This window comes from Pseudonaja textilis, chromosome 4 (assembly GCF_049901715.1).
Source record: "Pseudonaja textilis isolate UNSWEBS1 chromosome 4, rPseTex1.2, whole genome shotgun sequence".
In the NCBI taxonomy this organism is placed as follows: Eukaryota; Metazoa; Chordata; class Lepidosauria; order Squamata; family Elapidae; genus Pseudonaja; species Pseudonaja textilis.
In genome coordinates this window covers 19,838,791-19,860,957 of record NC_141993.1, presented here as the reverse complement: position 1 = coordinate 19,860,957, position 22,167 = coordinate 19,838,791, and the positions used below count along the sequence as shown (strand labels likewise).

The 22,167-nt window shown below is 39.7% G+C and overlaps 2 protein-coding genes across 2 annotated transcripts; both read left to right on the top strand.

Annotated features, from left to right (window-relative positions):
• The first annotated feature begins 136 nt into the window (after positions 1 to 136).
• Positions 137 to 9,168, top strand: TFAM (transcription factor A, mitochondrial). Its single transcript, XM_026713565.2, has 7 exons — positions 137 to 345; positions 2,109 to 2,242; positions 3,829 to 3,899; positions 4,521 to 4,670; positions 5,618 to 5,713; positions 6,731 to 6,787; positions 8,694 to 9,168. Exons 1-7 carry the CDS (start codon positions 278 to 280, stop codon positions 8,850 to 8,852), a joined length of 735 nt encoding a protein of 244 aa, XP_026569350.1. The 5' UTR covers positions 137 to 277; the 3' UTR covers positions 8,853 to 9,168.
• A 3,510-nt stretch (positions 9,169 to 12,678) lies between these two features.
• DNAJC9 (DnaJ heat shock protein family (Hsp40) member C9) lies at positions 12,679 to 21,516 on the top strand. The gene is made up of 5 exons (XM_026713564.2): positions 12,679 to 13,035; positions 17,047 to 17,187; positions 17,867 to 18,121; positions 18,586 to 18,672; positions 19,427 to 21,516. Exons 1-5 carry the CDS (start codon positions 12,856 to 12,858, stop codon positions 19,535 to 19,537), a joined length of 774 nt encoding a protein of 257 aa, XP_026569349.1. The 5' UTR covers positions 12,679 to 12,855; the 3' UTR covers positions 19,538 to 21,516.
• The last annotated feature ends 651 nt before the right edge of the window (positions 21,517 to 22,167 follow it).

The following is a 22,167-nucleotide window of genomic DNA, read 5'->3' as shown; positions in this document are numbered from 1 at the left end:
CCCCCAAACCCACCATCTCCTCTTTTCTTTCTATATTCTATCTATACATTGACTACGGACCACGCATAGAAAGCGGAAGTTGACATAACCCCAAAGAGTGTGTCTCCTTCCACCCACCCCCACCTCTCGGGCTGCCAGGGCGCATGCGCCGAGCGGAGTCCCGCCTCCCTTTATGTCGGCGGCGAAGGAACATCCGGGTCGCCTTTGGACCGTACCGGTTGGGCGCGGGATTTGGGGGGGGAGGGAGGGCTGAGGGTCGCCTGAGGGGAAGAGCGCGATGGCGGTAGCGCTGGTCGCTCGTCTGTTAGCCTCGGTATCCGTGTCTGGCTCACGTGGCCTCCTCAGGTAAAGCAAATCCCGGCGTTCATGCCCGCTTCCTTCCCAATGTTTCGGCGCCTCTGTCCCGCTGACCTTCGTTTGGCGGGGACCGGGCTGGTTCGCTCGACGGCCGCTTTCAGAGCGACCCTCCAGCGACCTGACCGATTGGGGTTCTAACGTCCCCCGGGCCGATTGGAGGCCCAGCAAGAGCTCGTACCCACAGCCTCATTTTCACCTTTCTTCCTTGTTTTCCTATTCTTGGGGGTGGGGTGGGGGGTTGTCTCCTCGTGTGTCTTAAGACACGAGGAACCGAAGCACAGGGCGTCTGTTTCAGAAACCGGGGCCTGGAATTATAGTAATTCGGTACTAAAAATGGTTATAAAAACACGAGCCTCTTAAGAATAGCCATTTTATGCTTTCTAGCTATAAGAATCCTACCTGTAATTCCAAATTTCATCTGCCTGCATTTTCCTCATCTGGGCCTCCAGAAAAAAAAGGACCCAGATTACTATTACTATTTTAAGATAAAAATGTGCTAAATTACGAGGCTTTTTTTCTCAGCCCCGCGAGCCTCAGTTACGGCCCTTGCCCTTTCATCCCGGGTTATTTTATTGGGAATGCCTTCCCCATTGGGTTCCCTTCCTGTCCTTTTGAATTATAAATAGGCATTTACGTAAAGAAGCTTTTATTAGAACAGTGTGTGCTGGTTTTTAATATACTTAAGGGATTTGAGAAGGCTGTATCTCTATTAGTATCCACCTTATTGTTTATTTTTAAAAAAAGACTTGCGTTTATAAACTATGAATGGGGTTCATGTTTGGGTTAGAGTGCAAAAATTAAATCAAGCAAGCGAAATCAGCACAAAACCAAAAGCGCACTAAAGTGTTTTGTGCCATTGCAATCAATAAGCCATCAAAAACCCACAAAAAGTTTTTCTGCTATAATGGGCACATAACTGCTAAGCCAGAAATAAGCCATCTGGTATTATGAGTCCCTGCACCTTGTTTACTTTGTGGGTTTATAAGGTTCTGCCCAGAGGTTGAAAAAGAGAAACATTTTCTCTTTTGAAATTTGCGCCTTCCCAATGTTAGCACTCGTGGTGGTAGGAATTTCCAGCTGCAGCGGATTTATTGCTTTGCAATTATTAAGTGTTGTAAAATGTGGGGTTTTTAGGTTTGAACTGAATTGTGAAGCTTTTGTGGCAGGGTTTTGTCATTTTTATGCAAGGGTTCCCCCCCAGAGGTGAACATTGTTTAAAGGGCTCTTCCAGATTGAGAAAGGCTAGTGTAGTCCAGTCTGGGATCTTTCAAAACTTAACATTGTGATTAATTTTATGTAGAATTCAGACAAATATGTTCTATGTAATATTTCTTTCTTACTGTTCATTTTCCTCCTGCTTTCACTTTGAGATTCCATATCTTAGAGGAAATCAAGGTGCAACTTTAAAACCTTGGTGATTTTGTTTTAGGCTTAGATAAAATGTTTAAATTAGGACATTATTTCTAATTTTGTAATTAGGATATCTTTGTAACTGACTTTCATATTTTTGCACTGATGATATTACTGGGGTAATAAAATGTGTTCAAAAAAAAAAACAAGTTTAGAGAGCACCAAGGACCCTTCATTTCAATCTTGAAACTACAAATATTTCCCTTTATTGGTGCCTGCTTTCTCATAAACTCTTCAGTTTATGTGTCTTTTTTTAAACAATGCCTAGCTTCCCATTATTTATATAATTGTTACAGTTTAAATGTACTAATAGTTGATGTTTTTGTTTCTGTCTACCATAGATGCACTGTCACTCCTTCACTGGAGAAATGTTTTTCAAAATATTTTAGTTCTGTCAGTAGTCCAAAGCGTCCTCTGCCATCATACCTTATTTTTCTAAATAAACAGCGTGACTTTTACAAGAAAAAATATCCAGGTAAGTTTGTCTAAAGTTAAGAAATTTGTTTCCTTGATATCTGTTTAATGTACTTTTATTGAATTTAGTTGTAATCCGATCAGTTTTCCAGGGCATGTTATAAATATTTTAAAGTTATAAAAATATTTTAAGTTACTAAACTGAAAGAAATAAGTCCACAAAAATCTGTGTTATTTATGTATATGCCGTGTTTTCTCAAAAATAAGACATCCCCCAAAATAAGCCCTCGTGCTTATTTGCGAGCCCAAATTTTTGAGCTTGTCTTCTTTTGGGCTTGAAAGTAAGCATTAGAGCTTATTTTGGGGATGCTTATTTTTTTCACCTACAGGAGGTGGTGAGCACAGGAGCCACTGGGAGTGGAGCTGCTGCTACTGCGGGTTCTGTCCCACAATCTACTTGCCTGCGGCCGCAACAAACCAAGCTCTCTGCGTGCTCCGGCCTCCACCCGCCCTGCCTGCTGGCCCTGCTGTTCCTGGGACATGCTTGGGTCTTGCTCAGGCTGTTGCTGCTATGACGAAGCAGAAGGCTGTGCAGCACGTCATGATCAGCTCTCTCCCCCTCATGCCTCTGCTGGGCCTTAGTACCTGCTGCTGCTGGCCTCGCAGGGGCTCTTCGCTCTCCTGGCCTCACTGCTCTTGGCCACCCTGCTGGGCTGCTCCTGCCTGGCATAGGGCAACTCGGCCAAGATCTGTCCCCTGCCCTGCATGAGCTCCACGGCGGCCCTGCAATGGGAGGAAGTGGGAATTTACCCCTTTCTCCTTTGTGCCCCCAAATCCCACCTTCCCTGGCTACCAAGCCCCCAGCCTGCAGCTCTTTTGCTGGACCAAGAGTTACCTGTGAAGGCCTCCTGGTGCAACACTCTGCTACAGCCCTGGAACAAACCTCCACCTTCTCTGTGCAGGATTGCAAGGCTGGAGTCCTCTGCTGATCAACCCTTGCCACGGCCAGGCTGGCTCAGCGGCCAGGGAAGGTGGGGTTTGAGAGCACGAAGGAGGAAGGGGTGATCTCCATCCCGCAGCAGGGCTGCCATGGAGGTTGTGCAGGATGGGAGTGGCACAGCCCAAAGGTGATGGCAGGCAAGGCACTCCGGAGGCCGTAGATCTGGGCTTAGTTGCCCCACGCCAAATAGGAGTAGCTTAGCAGAGCGGCTGAGAGCAGCATGCCCAGGAGGGTGAAGAGCCCCCATGAGGCCAGCGGCGGCAGGTCCAGCAGCAGCCGGCCAGAGAGACATGGCAGTCAGACAAAACCGATGTGCCACACATCCTTCTGCCTTTTTTTTCTAGTAATTGCACCATTGGAATTTACTGTTACGATTATTTTTCCCAAAAGGACAATCTCCCTAAAAAGCTATTATCCCTTTTTTTCTTGTTATGTAAAAGAATTGGGAGTGATTTCATAGCTAAAGAAATATAGTTTGCTCACTAAATCTCTTGTTTAGATTTCTCAGATAATTGGGGTAATTGTGAATGGTATAGATATTAAAGTTTAACTTAGTCTGCTACTGCTCTGATATACAGGTGTCATGTAAATTGTAAATCTTTATAGATTATTATTACTATTATAGTCATATTATTGCTATTATCTAGAACTAAACAGTCAGCAGTTAACAAAAGAGATTGGGCGTATCTGGAGGGAATTACCACAACATGAAAAACAAGTATGTATGATTTTGTCCTCTATACGTATTATTTATTTGCTTGCAAATAGAATATTATTTTCATTAGGAATCATGGAGTACAGTGGCTAATGTGGTTAGGATGCTGGGTTGGAGGTTAGCAAGCCCATGATCAAGACCTGAGTGCTGCGTTGGAGCAGCCAGAGGTGGTATTCAGCAGATTCTGACCAGTTCTGGAGAACCAGTAGTGGAAATTTTGAGTAGTTCGGAGAACCAGCAAATGCCACCTCTGACTGGAGATTTTACTGTATCCTTCCTCTGCCACACCCACCAAGCCACGCTCACAGAACTGGTAGGAAAATTTTTGAATCCCACCACTGAGCGGGGTGATCTCCCATCCTTCGCTTTAGCTTCTGTGAAAGGAGCCCCCAACTGGGGATCCCAGGGCAATGGTAATGTCATCTGCTAATCCTTTCAACCCAGAAGCATCGCTTCCAACATGAGTGCAATGCAAATTAGGAATCTTGAACTCTTAGAACTGACAAGAAATGCTTCTTGTATTCATAGAAAGATAATGTCATTTCTTTAATATTTGACCTTTCAGTGTTGCGTGATAGATGTGTGTACCTGTTTATTGCAAAATTTAGTTTTCTTTATTTTTAGCATTATGAAGCAATTGCGAAATCGGAACGGGATAAATATAAAGAACAAATGGCCAAATATAAATCTGAGTTAAATCCTGTAGAGGAGGCAGCTTTGAAAGAGGAAAAAAGGATAAGGAGACAAATAAGAAAACAAGCAAAAATAAAGAAGGTTAGTGCTTACTATTCTCATCATCCAAATATTTGAGGACGTTGTTGTAACCAGCAAATCCTCAGTACTAAATACATTTTATCCTGGTTTTGTTTGTGTGTGAGGTTTTTTTCCTTTTGAAATATCTCTAACTGTGACCCACTGTGTATACTTACCATTATTTTGATAAAGAAACCTCTAAATTGTGTTAATTCACACTAACAATAAATGACATGGGTCACATCTTTTGATCAAGTTATATGCCATCGAAGGATATATTTCACATACTAATATCAGAGTTAATTTCTAACTCAAATTATATGGTTGCTTGTTTGCAATTGTGAGTCTGGGCAGTGAATATAGGATTAAAAACCAAACAAAAATAACAATAAAATAATGGCACCAAAAGACAAGCCCTATTTAATATCTGAAAACTCAGGATCAAATTGATGGACCTTCCTAATTTCCAAGTTTATTATTATTATGGTTTGTTGCACAGTCAGCCTGACTGAATTTAGCATTTTTATTCACCTAGTCAGTCCTTCTCAAGGACCTGAAATAGGCAGATGTCGATAGCTGAGGCTATTTAAGCTGTTCCAAGTAAAGCTGCCTTTTACAATTGACTGATAGTAACTTGTCAATGCCAATAATAAAAATAATTGTTTTTTGTCTATTAACTATAAAGCCAGTATGCTTACATTCAGATTATTCCTTTCTGTTCTCCTTTACAATCTTTTGAATCTTGACAATAAAATATCATTTAAATAATGTGATGAAAGTGCCTCATAATGGAATGCTGTACTAGTAAAATTGGACTCTCTAGTAGGGACTGGAATTCCGAGCAGGCTCTGAGATATAGGATGCTTCCAAATTGCCTTAATGTTCAGTCTCTTACTGACTTTCCTTGAATGGTGTTCCTTATCAGTAAACACATTGTTTTACAAAAATCCTGTCCATTTGTTACCTAGGAATTAACAGCATTTGGAAAACCAAAAAAAAATCGGAGTTCCTTCAATATATTTGTTTCTGAACATTTCCAAGAAATTAAAGGCACCTCAAATCAGGTAAACAAAATGAGATGGCAAGTAACATAAAGAAAAGAGTGTTAAACTTTGTATTATTCCAAATCCCTGAAATGAATTGGTATACTGTACCCTCCCCCCAAGTGAATAAAACTAATGGTAACAAAAAAATAATATACAGGTAGTCCTCAAGTTATGAACACAATTGAGCCCATAAATTTATATTGCTAAGTGAAACATTTGTTAAGTGAGTTTGCCCCATTTTATGACTTTTCTTGCCATGGTTGTTAAATGAATCATTGCATTTGTTAAGTTAGTAACATGGTTGTTGAGTGAATCTGACTTCCCCATTGACTTTGCTTGTCAGTAGGTAGCAAAAGCGGATCACATGACCCTAGGCCACTGCAACCATATAAATTTTGATCATGCGACTATGGGGATGCTACAACGGTTGTGTGAAAAATAGTCATGTGCCTTTTTTAAGTGCCATTGTAACTTTGAACAGTCACTAAATGAACTGTTGTAAGTTGAGGTCTACCTGTATCACCTAATTTTAATGACTGAGTTTTAATTTCCTTTTTTTTTTTCAGAGCTACTTTAAATTTTTAAAGATTATTTCCAGTTTCAACACATAAGTTATTATTTGACTTTGGAGATCTGCAGAGAAGAAACCACATATTTCCAAAAGTAATGTTAGGGTCCTTTAGTTATTAAATTAGCTAGCAAGTAAGAATTTAGGAAAGCTATTTATAATTTATCAACTTTGCTTTTGCCATTCCATTTTTCATTCCTGCTTCATCCATAACTCAACAAAAATTAAGTTTGCTGAGTTTGTAATTTTATTGTGAATCACTTATAGCTGTACTTATAGATTCTCACAAGTACCATAAATTGACTGAAGAGCAGTATAAAATTAATTATAATTTATTTACATTGGATCATTTGGTAGTCTTATTTTAGACTAATACATATTGTCTAACATAAGTACAGAACAAATAACGTGACTAAGGGATTTCCACATAATTTTAGTGAATTCTTTTTTTTTTCCCTTTCACTTAGGAAAAGTTTAAAGCTTTATGTGAAGAATGGAAAACCCTATCCGGTTTTCAAAAGCAGGTACTGCCATAAAACTGGTGTTGATGCCAAATTTAAGCTGATACCTAGATTACAAATCATATTTACGTTTGCAGCGAAAGGTTTTTAAATGTTGATAATTGAATGTACTACTGTGAAAGGAGTTGTTGTCTATATCAGGTCTGTCAAAATGGGGGCCCGTATATGTCACACGTAGGTCATGCCCACCCCAGCTCCGCAAGGGCAAAAAAGTCAGGATCCAGCCTGTGATGCAGTCGAGTTTGATATCCGTGGGCTATGTCATAGCTCTAATTATTGGAAACCGGTCTATATATGAACCTAGGGTTATTGATCTATTGTGTCTGAATTATTTGTTTATCAGTTGAAAAAAGATCAGAAGACTGTATTAGTAAAAGATTTAAACCTGCTCATTCAAAAAGCAGCTCCTCGCATGAGATGAAATAAGCTACATCTCAGGAAAATTTATGCCATTCCATACAATTTGTTATTTGAAAAAGGTATACCAGACTTCTGGTTTTTGGCTGTCCTAAGGGTAACATGGCTGTCCTTCAACAATTCATAGCGAACTCTGGTTTCTTATAGATCGTTCTCAGCCTACAGTCATTTTGTCTGCAGTCATTTTAAGTTACAAACAACGCCTCTGAACAAGTGGTAGTTTTGACTGATCGTCATAGTTCCAGCCCTCTAGCACCCCCGCGGGCATGATTTTGATTATGACTTACGACTGGTTGCAGTGATCACATGATTACCATTTGCAACCTTCCCGAGAAAATCAGTGGGCAAAATAGCATAGAAGGTCACAAGTTGCTGAGATAAATTTCCCTACCGTGCACACCTCAGCCCCTCCATGCTTTTACTGCACTCGCCTCTCAGGCTCACTCCTGCGGACTCTCTTGCTCCCTCCCTCCCTCACCCAACCGCAACCAATAACCTGCCTGCTGACATGGAACTTGCAGCTTCCTGCCAACTTCCCCATGACTTTGGCTGTGGGAAGCCGGCAAGAAGTTGTCTTACCTAACAATCATTGGGTTCAGTTTACAACCACTGCACTTAGCAATGGAAATCCCAGTTCCACTTGCCCTTGTTAGTTGAATACTATTTGTACCGTAGCTTTCCTCCAAATAACTGGGGGATAAATAATTTCAGGCTGAGACCTGAGACTCCAGGGAATCCGATTTTCCCATTACTTAAAAAAATACAATTATTTTATTTTATTGATTATTAAATAATACACATAGCTATTTAAAAGGAGCTCTTATGTGACCATTAAATTCATCAACAAATTCTTCACCAGTGCCTGCTTTGTGCATACATTCAATACTTTTTAAAATGCAAGCAGTACTTTAATGGTAGACATTGCAAAATTCAATAATATTGAAAAGCTGAAACTATTTGTAGTTTTGACAACATCTCAGTTATATAAATTTTAAGTTAATAATATGAGCAAATTTAGCTTAAGGGCTGTTTTTTGTTCCACCTTAAGATACTGATTTTTACCATACTTAAATTTTGCCAGATACAAAGGCTTGTGTTTCAAACAGAAAAAAGATCATAGCTAACCAAGCTGATTCCCTTCCACCCCCATGGGAATTTGCATAAACAGCTCCTATATAATGTTAAATCCTGGGAAACATTAGAGATGCTTGAGGTTTTGCAGAGAAATGCTTCATTGGTTGTGTGACAATTTGCAGACATTCACCATTTTTGGAACCCCATTTCTTTGTAACTGTTTCATACATGAAATTAAACCATGAGATTTGTTTGATTTTAATTTAGAGAGTTATGTAGACCAAAGCCATAAAGGTTTCTAAATTGTGGTTTATACCTTTGCACAATTCATATGAGTTGCTTTCAATTTGGGATTAATCAAAATGCAGTTAAAGATTGTAACTTAATATAAGTGACTAGTTCATATACTACTTCACAGACCTACAGCCAGCTTGCTGAAGATGATAAGATTCGCTACGAAAATGAAATGAGATCATGGGAAGAGCAAATGAAAGCAAGTGGGCGTGGAGATGTTCTAAATTATAAATTCAAAATGACACAAAAACGACAAAAACCTGAAACAGAACCATTAAGCTGAAAATAAATATTTGAAAAGCAATATTGTTTCATCAGCAACAAAGAAAACCTGTACAAGAGTAAAACCATCTTAGGAATAAGTTTAAAAATGTCTTTGTTATTCTTGACTGCAAGTGAAAATCATTTGTTATTTATTGAGGGTTATTCCCCATAAATACAAGTATTTTACTTTTTTTGTAAAGAGTCAAGCATTTATAATCAAGTTTGTGGAAATTTAAGTGATTGCTAATCATGGGAAAGGGGGTTTTTCCCCAAAAAATGTCTAAATAACTATTGGACATAGTTTTTTTTTTAATTAAAACATCTTGAAGTACAAACCTGTGTCTTGTGATTTATAGCAATTTAATTGAAATATTTATTGCAGTGAAATATTTATTACAATAATTTAGTGGACAAATATATGTAGATAAATATATAAATAATATATGTATATGTAGAGAAAGCATGCATATATATATATATATATATAAGTTTTCGCGGGTACTTCCATGTATGGCATTCAGCTTTGTTCGGGTATTTTCCCACGTCATTGTATTAGTGCTTTTAAAGTTGTAGCAACGTTTCGGCAGAATCTCATCTGCCATCATCAGGCTTCTGTAGCAGATGAGATGGCAGATGAGATTCTGCCGAAACGTTGCTACAACTTTAAAAGCACAAGTACAACGACGTGGGAAAATACCCAAACAAAGCTGAATGCCATACATGTAAGTACCCGCGAAAACTTAAGAAAACAAATATTTTTTTTAAAAAAAAACATATAAATATATATGTGTGTGTGTGTGTGTATTCTATAACAAATTTCAATTGTAATTAAACCATTGGTCCACAAATTTTCAATAGTATTTTGAAGATTCATTTAACATGTCTAGTAACAGCACATAGGAATATGCACATAAAACAATTGCAAAAAATAAATAATTATAATACGGTTTATGCAAAATATATTAGTATTGTTGTTTAGATCTGGCAGAGTGATTAGTACTGCAATAGTACTTAGACTTATAGACCATTTAGTTCCTTACAGCCCCCTCCTAAGCGGTTTACAGAGTCAGCCTATTGCCCTCAACAATCTGAGTCCTCATTTTACCCACCTCAGAAGGATGGAAGGCTGAGTCAATCTTGAGCTGGTGAGACCTGAACTGCCATACTTCTGGCAGCCAGTGATCAGCAGAAGTAGCCTGCAGTACTGCATTCTAACGACTGCGCCACTGCTGCTCTTGTGTCAGCAGAATGAGTCCTAACATATTTTTTCTACTCCAGAATTTTGGAGATACCGATTTTGGAGATACCGTCTGTTGGGTGGGAGAAGAGAAATTCCAATAAATAGAATGTAGGAACATACAATTTAATGTTGCTGATAGGACTCTGCCCAACTTAGTGGAAACCCTAGTGTACAGCAGGGGTGTCAAACACAAGGTCCGTGGGATGCTTAAATCTGCCCTGCAGGGCCCGCCTGGAAATAGCAAAGAAGCAGCCCATGGTGCCTCTGGGAGCCAAAATGGGGGGGAGGGATGCAACCCCATGGCATCCTGTTTTCAGCCTGAACAGCCTCCCTCAGCACTCTGCCAGCCCAAACAGTGCAAGGGGGCTGTGTGAGCCCCCCTGCGCCCCGTTTTGGCCAGCAGGGTGCTGCAGGAGGTGTCCTGCTCTCCGTCGCCCCCCCCCGCCAGCTCATGGAGAACTACAATTCCCTGGTTTACAGCACTAAAATGTAGTCCTTGTTTGAGCAGTTTGAAAGCTGGTATTTCTACCAGTACCTAGAATGACAGGGAAAATAGTGCCATAGTGAAAAAATCCCAGTAAAATAGGTATCTTGGAAAGAAAATCAGTAAAAGGTTTCACACTGGTGATGTCAAGAAACCAGTATATTTTAATATTCACTTTATAATGAAGTATGGTTTTCATCAATATATAGACTAGTGGACAGTAAATATTTGTACATGAGCAAACTAACAATTGTCAATGACAGCAGAAATACTCCAGGCTCCATGTACTACTACATTACTCTCCATGTAATACTCCACTACTCTCCATGTAGAGTTTGAGAGAGAGAATTAGGTTGCATCACTATATAATCTTGATCGTGGAAAACTAGGCCAGAAAAACTCACTGGAACCCCTTCCCCATATGATTCTGGGCTACTGCTAATATCTTTTGGGGGGGGGGTGAGTTTATGATGCTTCTGGTAGCTAATGGCAGTTAATTGATCGCTTTCTCACTTGTAAAACTAGACTTGCATCTAGTTTTTTCGCTTGGATTCAGAGTCTTTGATTTGCCTATGCTGCTCTGAATGAAGATCGTTGAACCTTCCTATCAGATTCTAAATCTTATTTTGCACTGTAAAGGGCTCGGGAACATTTCTATAAAAATCATAGTCTACTTATAACCACTATTGAGCCCACATTTTGGGGGGTGGGGGGTGGGAGGAGACAATTGTTAAGTGAGGTTTGCCCCATTTTACGACCTGCTACAATTGTTAAGTGAAACACTACTGTTGTTCAATTAGTAATACTAAGTGAATTTGGCTTTTCCATTGGTTTTGCTTGTCAGAAGGTCGCAATGATCCCGGGACATTGCAAATGTCATAAATATGAGTCAGCTGCCAGGCATCTGAATTTTGTTAACATGACACTGCAATGGTCATTATGAATGTGAAAAACAGTCATAAGTCACTTTTTTTCGGTGAGTTGTAACTTCGGTCACTAAATGAACTGCTTTCAGTGCCGTTGTAACTTTGAACGTCCACTAAACGAACTCTTGTAACTGGAGGACTGTCTGTACTGAATACTTAGGAAATAACTAAGCTGTGATGTACAAATCATCATCAGGGTTCCCTGGACAGCCCCAGGTTGGAAAAAACGGAAACTGAAAAAAGCTGCCTAGCACCTCAGGTGAGCAAACTTTCCCTTTTGGGTCTCTTGCAGTGAACGTCCTTTTGCAAGCAAACTCTAGTCTGGCAGTCATAAACCAGGAGTAAGCGTGACATACTTATCCCTCCAGTGTTGGGATTCAATTTTTTTTTACTACTGGTTCTGTGGGCGTGGCTTGGTGGGCGTGGCAAGGGAAGGTTACTGCAAAATCCCCATTCCCTCCCCACCCCACTAACCTGCTTTCCAGCTCCGTTCTCCTGCACAGGGCAACAAAAGAGGACCCAGCTGGTATTTGTAGCTGGGTCCTTTTTTGCAGCTGGTATTTGCAGGTTCTTTGAACTACTCAAAATGTCCGCAACCGGTTCTCCAGAACTGGTCAGAACCTGCTGAATACCACCTCTGCATCCCTCACATTAATGTCTCAGGAAGCAGAGCACGCCTCTCCGGATCCGTTGAGTACAGGTAGTTCCCAACTTACAAGGGTTCATGTAATCACCCTTCCAAGTTAAACAGCACTGACAAAAAGTTACTTGTGACGGTTATTCACAGTTGCAACCTTTGAGGCCTTCCCTCAAGGATCACATGATCAAAATTCAGATGCTTGGCAATTGTTTCATTCTTATGATCAGTTGCTGTATCCCTTGGCCACAACGTGATCCCGTTTTGCGACCGGTCTGACATGCAAACTCGATGGGGAAGCCCGGTTCGCTGAACAACCAGGTTACTAACTCATCAACTGCAGTGACTCACTTGACCAGCGTGGCAAAAAAGGGGCAAAACCCACTTCAGAAATGTCACAATAACAGACGCTTTGGGGGCTCCGTTGCGGTCGTAAGTCGAGGACAAACTGCAGCTGGCGCGCGCCTCTACCCATTCCCTATCTCTATGGTTTCACGCTCCCCCGGATCCTTCGATTTCCTTGACTCCCTTTGTTTGCGACATCGCCCGAGCCGCGCCGTAAAGTAAAAGGCGTGGGGGCGGGGAGCACGACTGGCGGGAACCCCCCGCGGCGCGCGCGCGCTGCTGAGGAGGAGAAAGAGGCGGAGGGGCCGCATTCGCGCATGCGCACAAGCGACTCGGGTTCTGTGTCGCGGGAAAAAAAGAAAACCAACCACCAGAATTAACAAGAAGAAGATGGGTTTGCTGGAGCTTTGCCGGGAGGCCTTCGGTGCGGGCGACCTGTATCAAGTGCTGGGCGTGAGGCCTGAGGCGTCGGCCAATGAGATCCGCCGGGGCTACCACAGGGTCTCCCTCCGGGTGCATCCGGACCGCGCTGAGCCGGCTGATAAGGAGCGCTCCACCCGGCACTTCCAGGTAGAGCCGAGCTCCGAGGGCGGTTTATTTTCTCATTGAACCCCCTGGAAAACACACACACACACACACACACACACACACACACCCCTTGTCTGTCAACGCGGAGGGCCGGTGGAGGGAAGTTACTTTGGACCAGGACGGGGATGGGAGACCACCAGGAAATCCCAGGGCTAGGCTGGGAAGTTAAACAAAACACACACACACACACACACACACACACACACACACACACACCCACCCACCCCTTGGAAGAAGCAGAGGCAAGCTATCTCGAGGAAAGCCACGGGGACGGGCTCCGTTTGGTCGCCTGAAGTTAGAACTCCGGGGAAAGCTCTATCGAGGTGACAGCCTTGGCTTTAAACCTCAATGAAAGCCAAACCTGAGACGGACCTAAGTGGTTGGCGAGGAGACGGGATTGGGAAGCGTAGGGGACGGCAAAGGCACTTTTTCTCATTCTGTGCTGAGAACTGTTTGGGGGCGGGGGAAGGCAGGTGTAAAGGACAAGAAAGCCCATGGCAACAGTACTACAACACCCATATTGTGAGGGTCACAAAGGCCATACTGTTGAGACAGAAGAAAACTAGCAAGTGGAAACCTGCAATCCTAAACTGCATGCTAATGCAATCCTAAAGTGCATTAACAGAGGGATACAATCGAGATCAAGTGAATACCACTCTATATAAGAATGAGTAAAATTGCGTGTATGAATTACAATAATGATACACTCTATAAAGCTTTAGTAAGACCACACCCAGAGTACTGCATCCAGTTTTGCTCACCACATTATAAAAAATATGTTGAGACTCTGGAAAAAGTACAGAGAAGAGCAACTGGGATGATAAGGGGACTGGAGACTAAAACATATGAAGAACGGTTGCAGGAACTGGGCATGGCTGGGTATCTAATGAAGAGAAGGACCAGGGAAGACATGATAGCAGTGTTGCAATATTTGAGGGGCTGCCACAGAAAAGGAAGGGGGTCAAGCTATTTTCTAAAGCAGTGTAAGGCCAGACAAGGAATAATGGATGGAAACTGAACAAGGAGAGATTTAACCTGGAAATTCGAAGAAACTTTCTGACAGTAAGAACAATCAACCAACGGAACGGCTTGCCTTTGGAAGTTGTGGGAGCTTCATCACTGGAAGCTTTGAAGAAGAGACTGGACTGCCATTTGTCAGAAATGATGTAGGGTCTCTCTTGGATTAGATGACTTATAAGGTCCCTTCCAACTCTGATGATCTGTTATTATCTATTTCCAATCATTGCACCTCAGGGGTAGCCAGAAAGAGGACAGCCACGACAAATATAAGAGAATATAAATATGGAGGTGTAAGCTGGTGGGGCAATTAGCCTTGTTGAGATTCTGGATGGGTCACTACAAACCAGGGGCCTTCAAACTTGACAGCTTTTAAGACTTGTGGACTTCAACTCCCAGAATTCCTCCTCTAGTCCATGTTAGGTCAGGAATTCTGGGAGTTGAAGTCCACGAGTCTTAAACTTGCCAAGTTTGAAGAGCCTTGCTATAAATCTTTAACTGACGTTCTCCGACTAGCTTTTGGCTTGATGTAATTTTCCAAGGCTGGGGGACTGGGGGAGGAGGGAAAAAAAGTGGAATTGGGGGGGGTCCAAGCCTTTGTGTTAAGCCTGTGGCATAAAATGGGTGGCCAGAAGCATCCCAGATAATGGTCAGATTTGTGGTGGAATATTTTCAGAGCCATAAAAAGCTTCTAATTTGAATTTAAAAAGAGAAGCATGTCCTCTGCGGTTGCTTGCCTGCCAATTCCCACGAGTTAATTGTAAAGGCAAACATTTTGGTAACTTGGCTCGTGTACTGTTTTGGACTTCTACCTGTAGTATTGATACCTCTGTTTAAGAATCACTGTGCTATAGTGATGTGTAGGGCTCTGCCTCTCAATTACAAACTAAATGTAGAAACATTTAGTTTCACCCCATTCCTAAGAGGTCTGTAAGGGGCGTTCATAAGCGCACCAACGTGCCTACCATCCCTGTCTTAATGTTCCTTTTAATTAGTATCTATTTCACGTATTAATAATGATGTTTATACTTATATAGAGAGAGTAGCATAGAATTCTTTATTGGCCAAGTGTGATTGGACACACGAAGAATTTGTCTTGGTTCAAATTCTCTCAATGTACATAAAAGAAAAAAAATCATTCGTCAAGAATCATAAGGAACAACACAATAATAGTCATAGGGTACAATAAGCAATCAAATCATACTAGGAAACAGTCAATAAAAATTTTTAGGATACAAGCAATAAAGTTACAGTCATACAGTCACAAGTGGGAGGGGATGGGTTATAAGGAGTGGTGAGAAGATTAATAGTAATAGTAGTGCAGACTTTGTAAATAGTTGGACAGTGTTGAGGGAATTATTTGTTTAGCAGAGTGATGGCGTTTGGGGAAAAACTGTTTGTTGTGGTTAGCCAGAAGCAGGTGTGGGCAGCTGAGGAGAGTGAGGACTCAGATGAGGGGCCAGGACCACTAGGGAGTGGACTGCTGTGATTGTGGGGGCTGGCAGCAGCAATGAGGAGGTTCCCAAAGAGCCTGTGCCAAGTGCGTGTGTGCCCAGGATTGTTCATAGGAAAGAGCAGCTGCAACAGCATGGGCAACTCGTGAGTAAGGCTGCAAGGAAATGGCCCCTCCTTCAAGAAGATAAAAGCCAGCTGTGAAACTAACCTTCTTTGCAGAAGGCAAAGATGTTTTGAAACTACAGCCTCGTGGACATTCCAGTATCCTGAGTTTGTATTTGAAGATTCTTATTTTGCAAATTATTTCTTCTCTGTTATCTTTTGGCAAGCCTCGTACAGTTTGGCAAGGCTTGTGCTTATCATAGCTAATTATTTTGTAAAAGCATTACAAGGTTTTTGTTCTTTTTGGATTGTGTTTGATTTGTTGGAAAAGGGTGTGGGTCAGAACACTGTCCTTGTGTCTAGTTCTGGTGTGCAGTGCTCTATAGTGTCGTTTTGAGGGAAGGAGTTGAAACAGTTTGTGTCTGGGATGTGAGGGGTCTGTAAATATTTTCACAGTCCTCTTTTTGACTCGTGCAGTATACAGGTCCTTGACTAAAGGCAAGTTGGTAGTAATTATCAAATGTATGCTTGACAAAATAAATAAATAAAAATGAAATAAAATAAAACTTTATGCCTCCTGACACCCTATACCCCCCCCCCCCCAATTCCATGTAAGAAGCATAAATTGATTTCAGGAGCTTTTCACAAGATTCTTATCTAATTACAGGTCAGGTAGTCCTCGACTTTCACAACTTCCTTTAGTGACCGTTCAAAGTTACTATAGCACTGAAAAGGTGACTTATGATTGGTTTTTCATTGTTATAACCTTTGCAGCGTCCCTATGGTCATGTGATCAAAATTCAGTAGCTTGGCAACTGGTTCGTATTGATGACCATTGCTGTATCCCAAGGTCATGTATTCAATCCCCTTTTGTGACCTTCGGAAAAGCGAAGTCAGTAGGGAAGCCAGATTCACTTAACAACCGCGTTGCTCACTTATCAACTGCAGTGATTCACTGTGGCAAGAAAGGTCATAAAACAGGGCAAAAGTCAACAAATGTTTCACTTAACAAACAATTTTGGGCTTAGTTGTGGTCGTAAGTCAAGGACTACCTGTATTACCATCCTGTGGTTTTGATGTTTGGCTTTGAATTTGTAGGCTGCTTAGAATTAAATGAAGCAGCATAAATGTGCTTGCAGTAAATATATTAATTTGTTATTTTTATAAAAGTTTATACCTCTAAAGAACAAACCACATATTTTGAAGATTCAATTGTTTGGTTTTTAAAAGAATTTAAAAGTTTTTACTTTAAATTCTGCTTAGAGTGCCCCCAATTACAAATTGACAAGTCTTCAGTAGTAGATTTACTATTAGAAAGAATTATGATAATGTAACATTCTTTATCCTAAAATAGGCCCTTTGGAAGAGGCAAGAAGAAGCCATTTATTGAATTATTGAGGTTTGTCTGAATTCTCCTAGATCCTGGGCAAGGTTTATGCAGTACTAAGTGATGAGGAACAGCGGACACTGTATGATCAACAAGGGATTGTGGATGAGGAATCAACTGTGTTGACCCAAGATTGTAACTGGGAAGAATACTGGAGGTTGCTGTTCAAAAAAGTGGGTGGTTTTTTTTTACTGTATACTAAGTATATAATTGAATTGCCAGAATTAATCTTTCCAGGATAACATTTTGGATATATGATTAAGTTTTGTATAATACATCATTTTATCATGGACTTTTATCATAGTTAAGGCCAGTTGCCAAGGTTGTTTTTTTTCATCACTTCATTGTTCCTGACATTAGTAACAAACAAATTTAATAAAGAAGGCTTAGTGAAAGCTAGAATTAAAGAGAAGCAGTTCTGGAATTTTATATAAATGCAGAAATTATTACTTTTTAAATTCATTTTTGCCAAAATACAAGTTTATTTTTTTACTCTGAACCCTAAAAATCCTGAAGTTACTAATGAACATGGGCCTTGCATGTGAACTTCCCAGACTTAGAACACTAGAATCTCCAAATAGAGCAGGGAAATATTAAGCTCAAAGCTCACAGGAGCTGCTGCCAAGCAGTGATTACATTGCTGAACTAGGTAAGTTGCTGATTTTACTTAAATTGAAACTGTCTTCTCTAGTTCTAGACAATGCATATACAGAATACCTTCTTATTTCATAAAGATTTGGTTCAGATGAGCATGAATGATAGGAAAAGAAAATCCTTTTAAATAACAGCGAATGTAGAATATATTTTTAACTTCAGCTTGTAAAAAAAAGTGTCTTTTTTTTAATCAACTAGATAACTGTAAAAAATATCAAAGATTTTGAAAAGAAGTACAAACATTCCACAGAAGAGCTGGAAGACATTAAAGCCGCATATGAAGACTTTAAAGGCGATATGGACAAAATTATGGAGTCTGTCCTGTGTGTTGATTATACAGATGAACCAAGAATAAGACAGATTATTCAACATGCTATTGATTCTGGAGAACTTCCATCTTATAAATCCTTTGTAAATGAATCTAAGAGAAAGATAAATGCAAGAAAAAGGAAGGTATGTTTTAACTGATAAGTTTTATTAATAAAGCTTATAACACGAAATATAATTCTAAATATATTGGTGTATGTAGCATCCATCATTTATCTTTACATTATAGTCCTCATGTTTTTAAATCAAGGCGGAATTTTTAAATGACCAATCCCCTTATCTTTTGTATTTCTTACATTTTTTTTTAGAAAAGATTTTCTAAAGCTATGAACATAATAAATTTAAAGTTAGTAGTCAATGACATGTACAGAATACACACGTGTTTATTTGAAGATTATTAAAAGTTATTAAAGTTTTGGAATTATTCCTGAGGATTCATAAGTTTATGAATCATAAGTTCATGTGCGTCTTTGGCCACTCTGACTCAAAGAATGGTTGCTATGGGAATATTTCCTTAAATGCTAATTGCAGTTGGTGGTTTGGATTAGGAAAGAAGTTGATAGTTCATTTCAGTGTTGTTGCTGTTTCAGGCAGAAAAGGAAGCTAAAGAGGCAGAAGAATCCAGAGAAGAAATGGGACTTGGTGAAGGAGATGATGATCTGAAAGTATTAATTCAAGTAAGGTTATAGAATAAAGATCCTTGGGGGAAAAAACGTTTCCAAACCGATTAAAGAGTTCATAAAATGTCAAAATAAAATTTAGCATACAGCGACTCACACTGGGACAAAGAATTTTACTTCTTGATATATGGTAGGGGTTCTGAATTGAGCTGTAATTCTCTTAGGCAAAACACAAGCAATCTCCTGGGAATCTGTTTCTAATCTTTGTAGCATATTTAATTAACAGGCATCTTGATAACAATAGTTCATAGATGTTATAGTTTCTTCCTTTATAATTTTTAAACAGTGGTTTTGATTCTTTCAGCAATCTTATTTTAAATCTGTATATTTTAAATACCTTTAATGTAGATGCTATTGTACAGTTTCTGAATTATTTTGATAAAATGTACACCCTCATGTAATGACCCCAATCTGTTCAATTAACTTTGTTATTAAGCAAAATGGTTGCTAAGCAAATTGTGACTGAGAGATACTGTAAGGATTTCTGGTTGCTGCTATCACACTCAGATAAAGATCTCTAGTGGATTATGCCAGCGTTATTCTCACTCATAGAGTATATTCTTAGGTGCAAAAATTTGGTGTAAGTATGTGCATTGCTAAGAAAATTATTTTTTTTACTACTTTTTATTACCGTATTTGCAAACGGTCCCTACCTGAGGTAGTTGTTAAATGAGGAGAAGCTGTAATGTTTTTTATAATAGAGGCTGATATTTGCTTTTTTTAACCAACTTGTTTTTATTCCATTTAACAGAGCAGAATGGGGAGTAGAAAAAAGGAAATGGAAGATTTTGTGGCTCGGATGGAAGCAAAGTATGCAAACAAATCCAAAAAAGGAGGAAAGAAAGCAACCCCCCAAAAATGACTGGTTGTATAAATGATCTTCATTTACACTTAATTTGCAGCACACTTTCAGCAATTAATTGATAAAAAGAAATAAACATAGCAGGATCTTAGATACATTTAGCAAATTTCCAGCAAAATAGATGTGAATGTTTTAGAGGAACAGATTTTCTGCACAAATAAATTGATCAAAACCTTGCTATACTATATTTCTGTAAAATAATATTGTTTACCTGTTGAATGTAAAACCTTTAAAATTAAAAATAATTAGCAAATTGTTAATCTTAACAGAAGTGTATCAGAAACATATAAGTCAAGCTTACAGGCATTTGGAAACACTTAGAAATGACATTTTGTTGTCAACTTTTCATAGATACAGTAGGTAAACTATTATCAGGACACTGCCTTGAGTCCAAAATGATGATCGTTTGTATGCATACATAAGGACTATATATTTTAAACATTGCTAACAAATCTAGAAGTAATTTCAACAGTGCTGCATGAACTGAAATCTTTACTGATAATGCAGCGAGATTTGAGTTCTGGAAGAGAACGTTTCTTAAAAGCGATTAATACGCAATTGTATCAATGTTTGTGAGGGTTTGAATTCTCTGGATATGTGTCACCAAAAGAGGGGTGTGCACTGTCCTTCTGGCTTATGTATGATTACAGCTGGGGATCAGTCTTTAAATATCTTACCTCTCAAATTGTATTCTGGAAGAGATGCTGGCTGTGATAAAACCCATATCCAACCAGTTTGACAGGGTCAAACCCAGGTTGGCTGTAATGGGAAAACTAATACTTATCTTTCTAATCATATCTCTTCCAATATCTCTTATAAGCATAAAGCAAAAATATGCCTAGCCAATACAAGCATGAGGCAAAACTGTTCCTTTAAGGTCAGATAGTTGGCAGGTTGAGAGCAATATAGGAATCAGAGCTATGGTGAAAGCAAAAACAATGCACTAGAACATTGCATAATTAACAGGTCAGTTACTCAAAATGCAATTAATATTTTCCAAGTATAAAAATTAATTTGATTTTAAACAGAATTATTTCTTATGGCTACCCAATCTAATAGACCAGCACCATGCCAGAAATTGGACCATGAAAACAAGCAAAACTCCATTCGTAGAATGCAGGCAGCCCATGTAACCAGGCTCTCGGTCCATGGAAAAACATCTCCATAGAATTGGTCCCTTGTGGCCAAAAGGTTGTGGCTCGCTGGCTTACAATATCAGAATATATAATGGCAGCAAAAGCAACAGCTCGGGCTAAAAGAGTGAACACAACACACTAACCCCAGTTCTGAAAATATTAGGGTTCTGCGCATAAATCCATGGGACCTGGATTCCCAGGGCTGTAATCCATCTGAGCACATTGCTGATTTTCAGTGGCAAAGCTTCCTTACCATTGAGAGACAGCACAAAAGCAGACTTGATATATTCCAAAAGCGTAGGCATTTTTTCCATTTCTTAAGAGATATCTGCATTCATGGTATTTCTCAGCCAGATGCATTATTTCCCCCACCTATTTAGTTTTTAGCTGAATTCACATGGTTTCTTCATTGTATGACACCTAATTTTACCTTTCTCGTAAAACTACAATTGAAAGAGTGGTTTGATATTATGCATAAATTCATTTTCTTGCTGTCCCTGGGGGAAAAAAAACAGCTTCTATTTCTTGATGGAGCAACACTGCTTTAATGTCATTCAGGCAGTATATTCTTCTATATTTTTGTATGCCCGCTTTATGGAAGGAAGGAAATGCACAATTCAGAAAAAGGAAGCCAGTTTAGGGATCAAAATCAAGAAAATTGCAAACGAGAACTTGATAAAATCCAAAAGGTATTAATGCTAAGTAAAGTGGGTCTATGACCAATTTTTTTTGTTGAGGAACGTCCAAAAACACCTCAGATTTTTGCTCATAGCATTTTCTACTAGAAGAGGAAATCATCTGGGTATTTGCTATAGAACATTAATAAAACTTACTGTGTTGTTATTGTTGAGTATAATTGGGAAAATCAGGGTTTCTTCAGAAGATCTTGAGTCAGCAGGCTAATCCTGCTGCTTGATTGTATTAAAGGTAACTCCAGATGGCAACTTCAAGAGCAGCAAGTATTCTTTATCCACTTTCCTATGAAACATTACATCAGAGAGACAGGAGTATGCTTGAGGAGTTGCCTCTTCCCAATCCCATCCACTCATCCCATCAAGGAAGGGCAGGTTGGGATCTCGTCCACAAAGGAATGTCATCTGATGGGTCCCAAGAAGAGAGCGCCTTTGCTGCTGTGGCACCTGCCTTTGGAATATCACGGCTTCTGATGTCAGACTTCTGGAAAAACTTGGAACAAGTGGCTTTGCCGCCTGGCCTGAGGATCTGATGACATGCGTACAGTCTCTTCAAAGTGACTGTGTTGCTAGGGAAATAGAGTGTGCTCGCTTGTAAATTATGGATTGTTTTTTTTTAATCGTTTTAAAAGATTTTTGTTACAATTTTTGGTTATTGTGTTGTATTGTTTTATGCTTTTTAACTGTAAGTTGCTCAGAGTCACATATACGAGTGGCTATATAAGTTTACCAAATAAATACTTTATTGAGGGACTGAGCTGGCAGTTTTCAGCCTACTTTTTACACAGGATTGCCTTGAAAT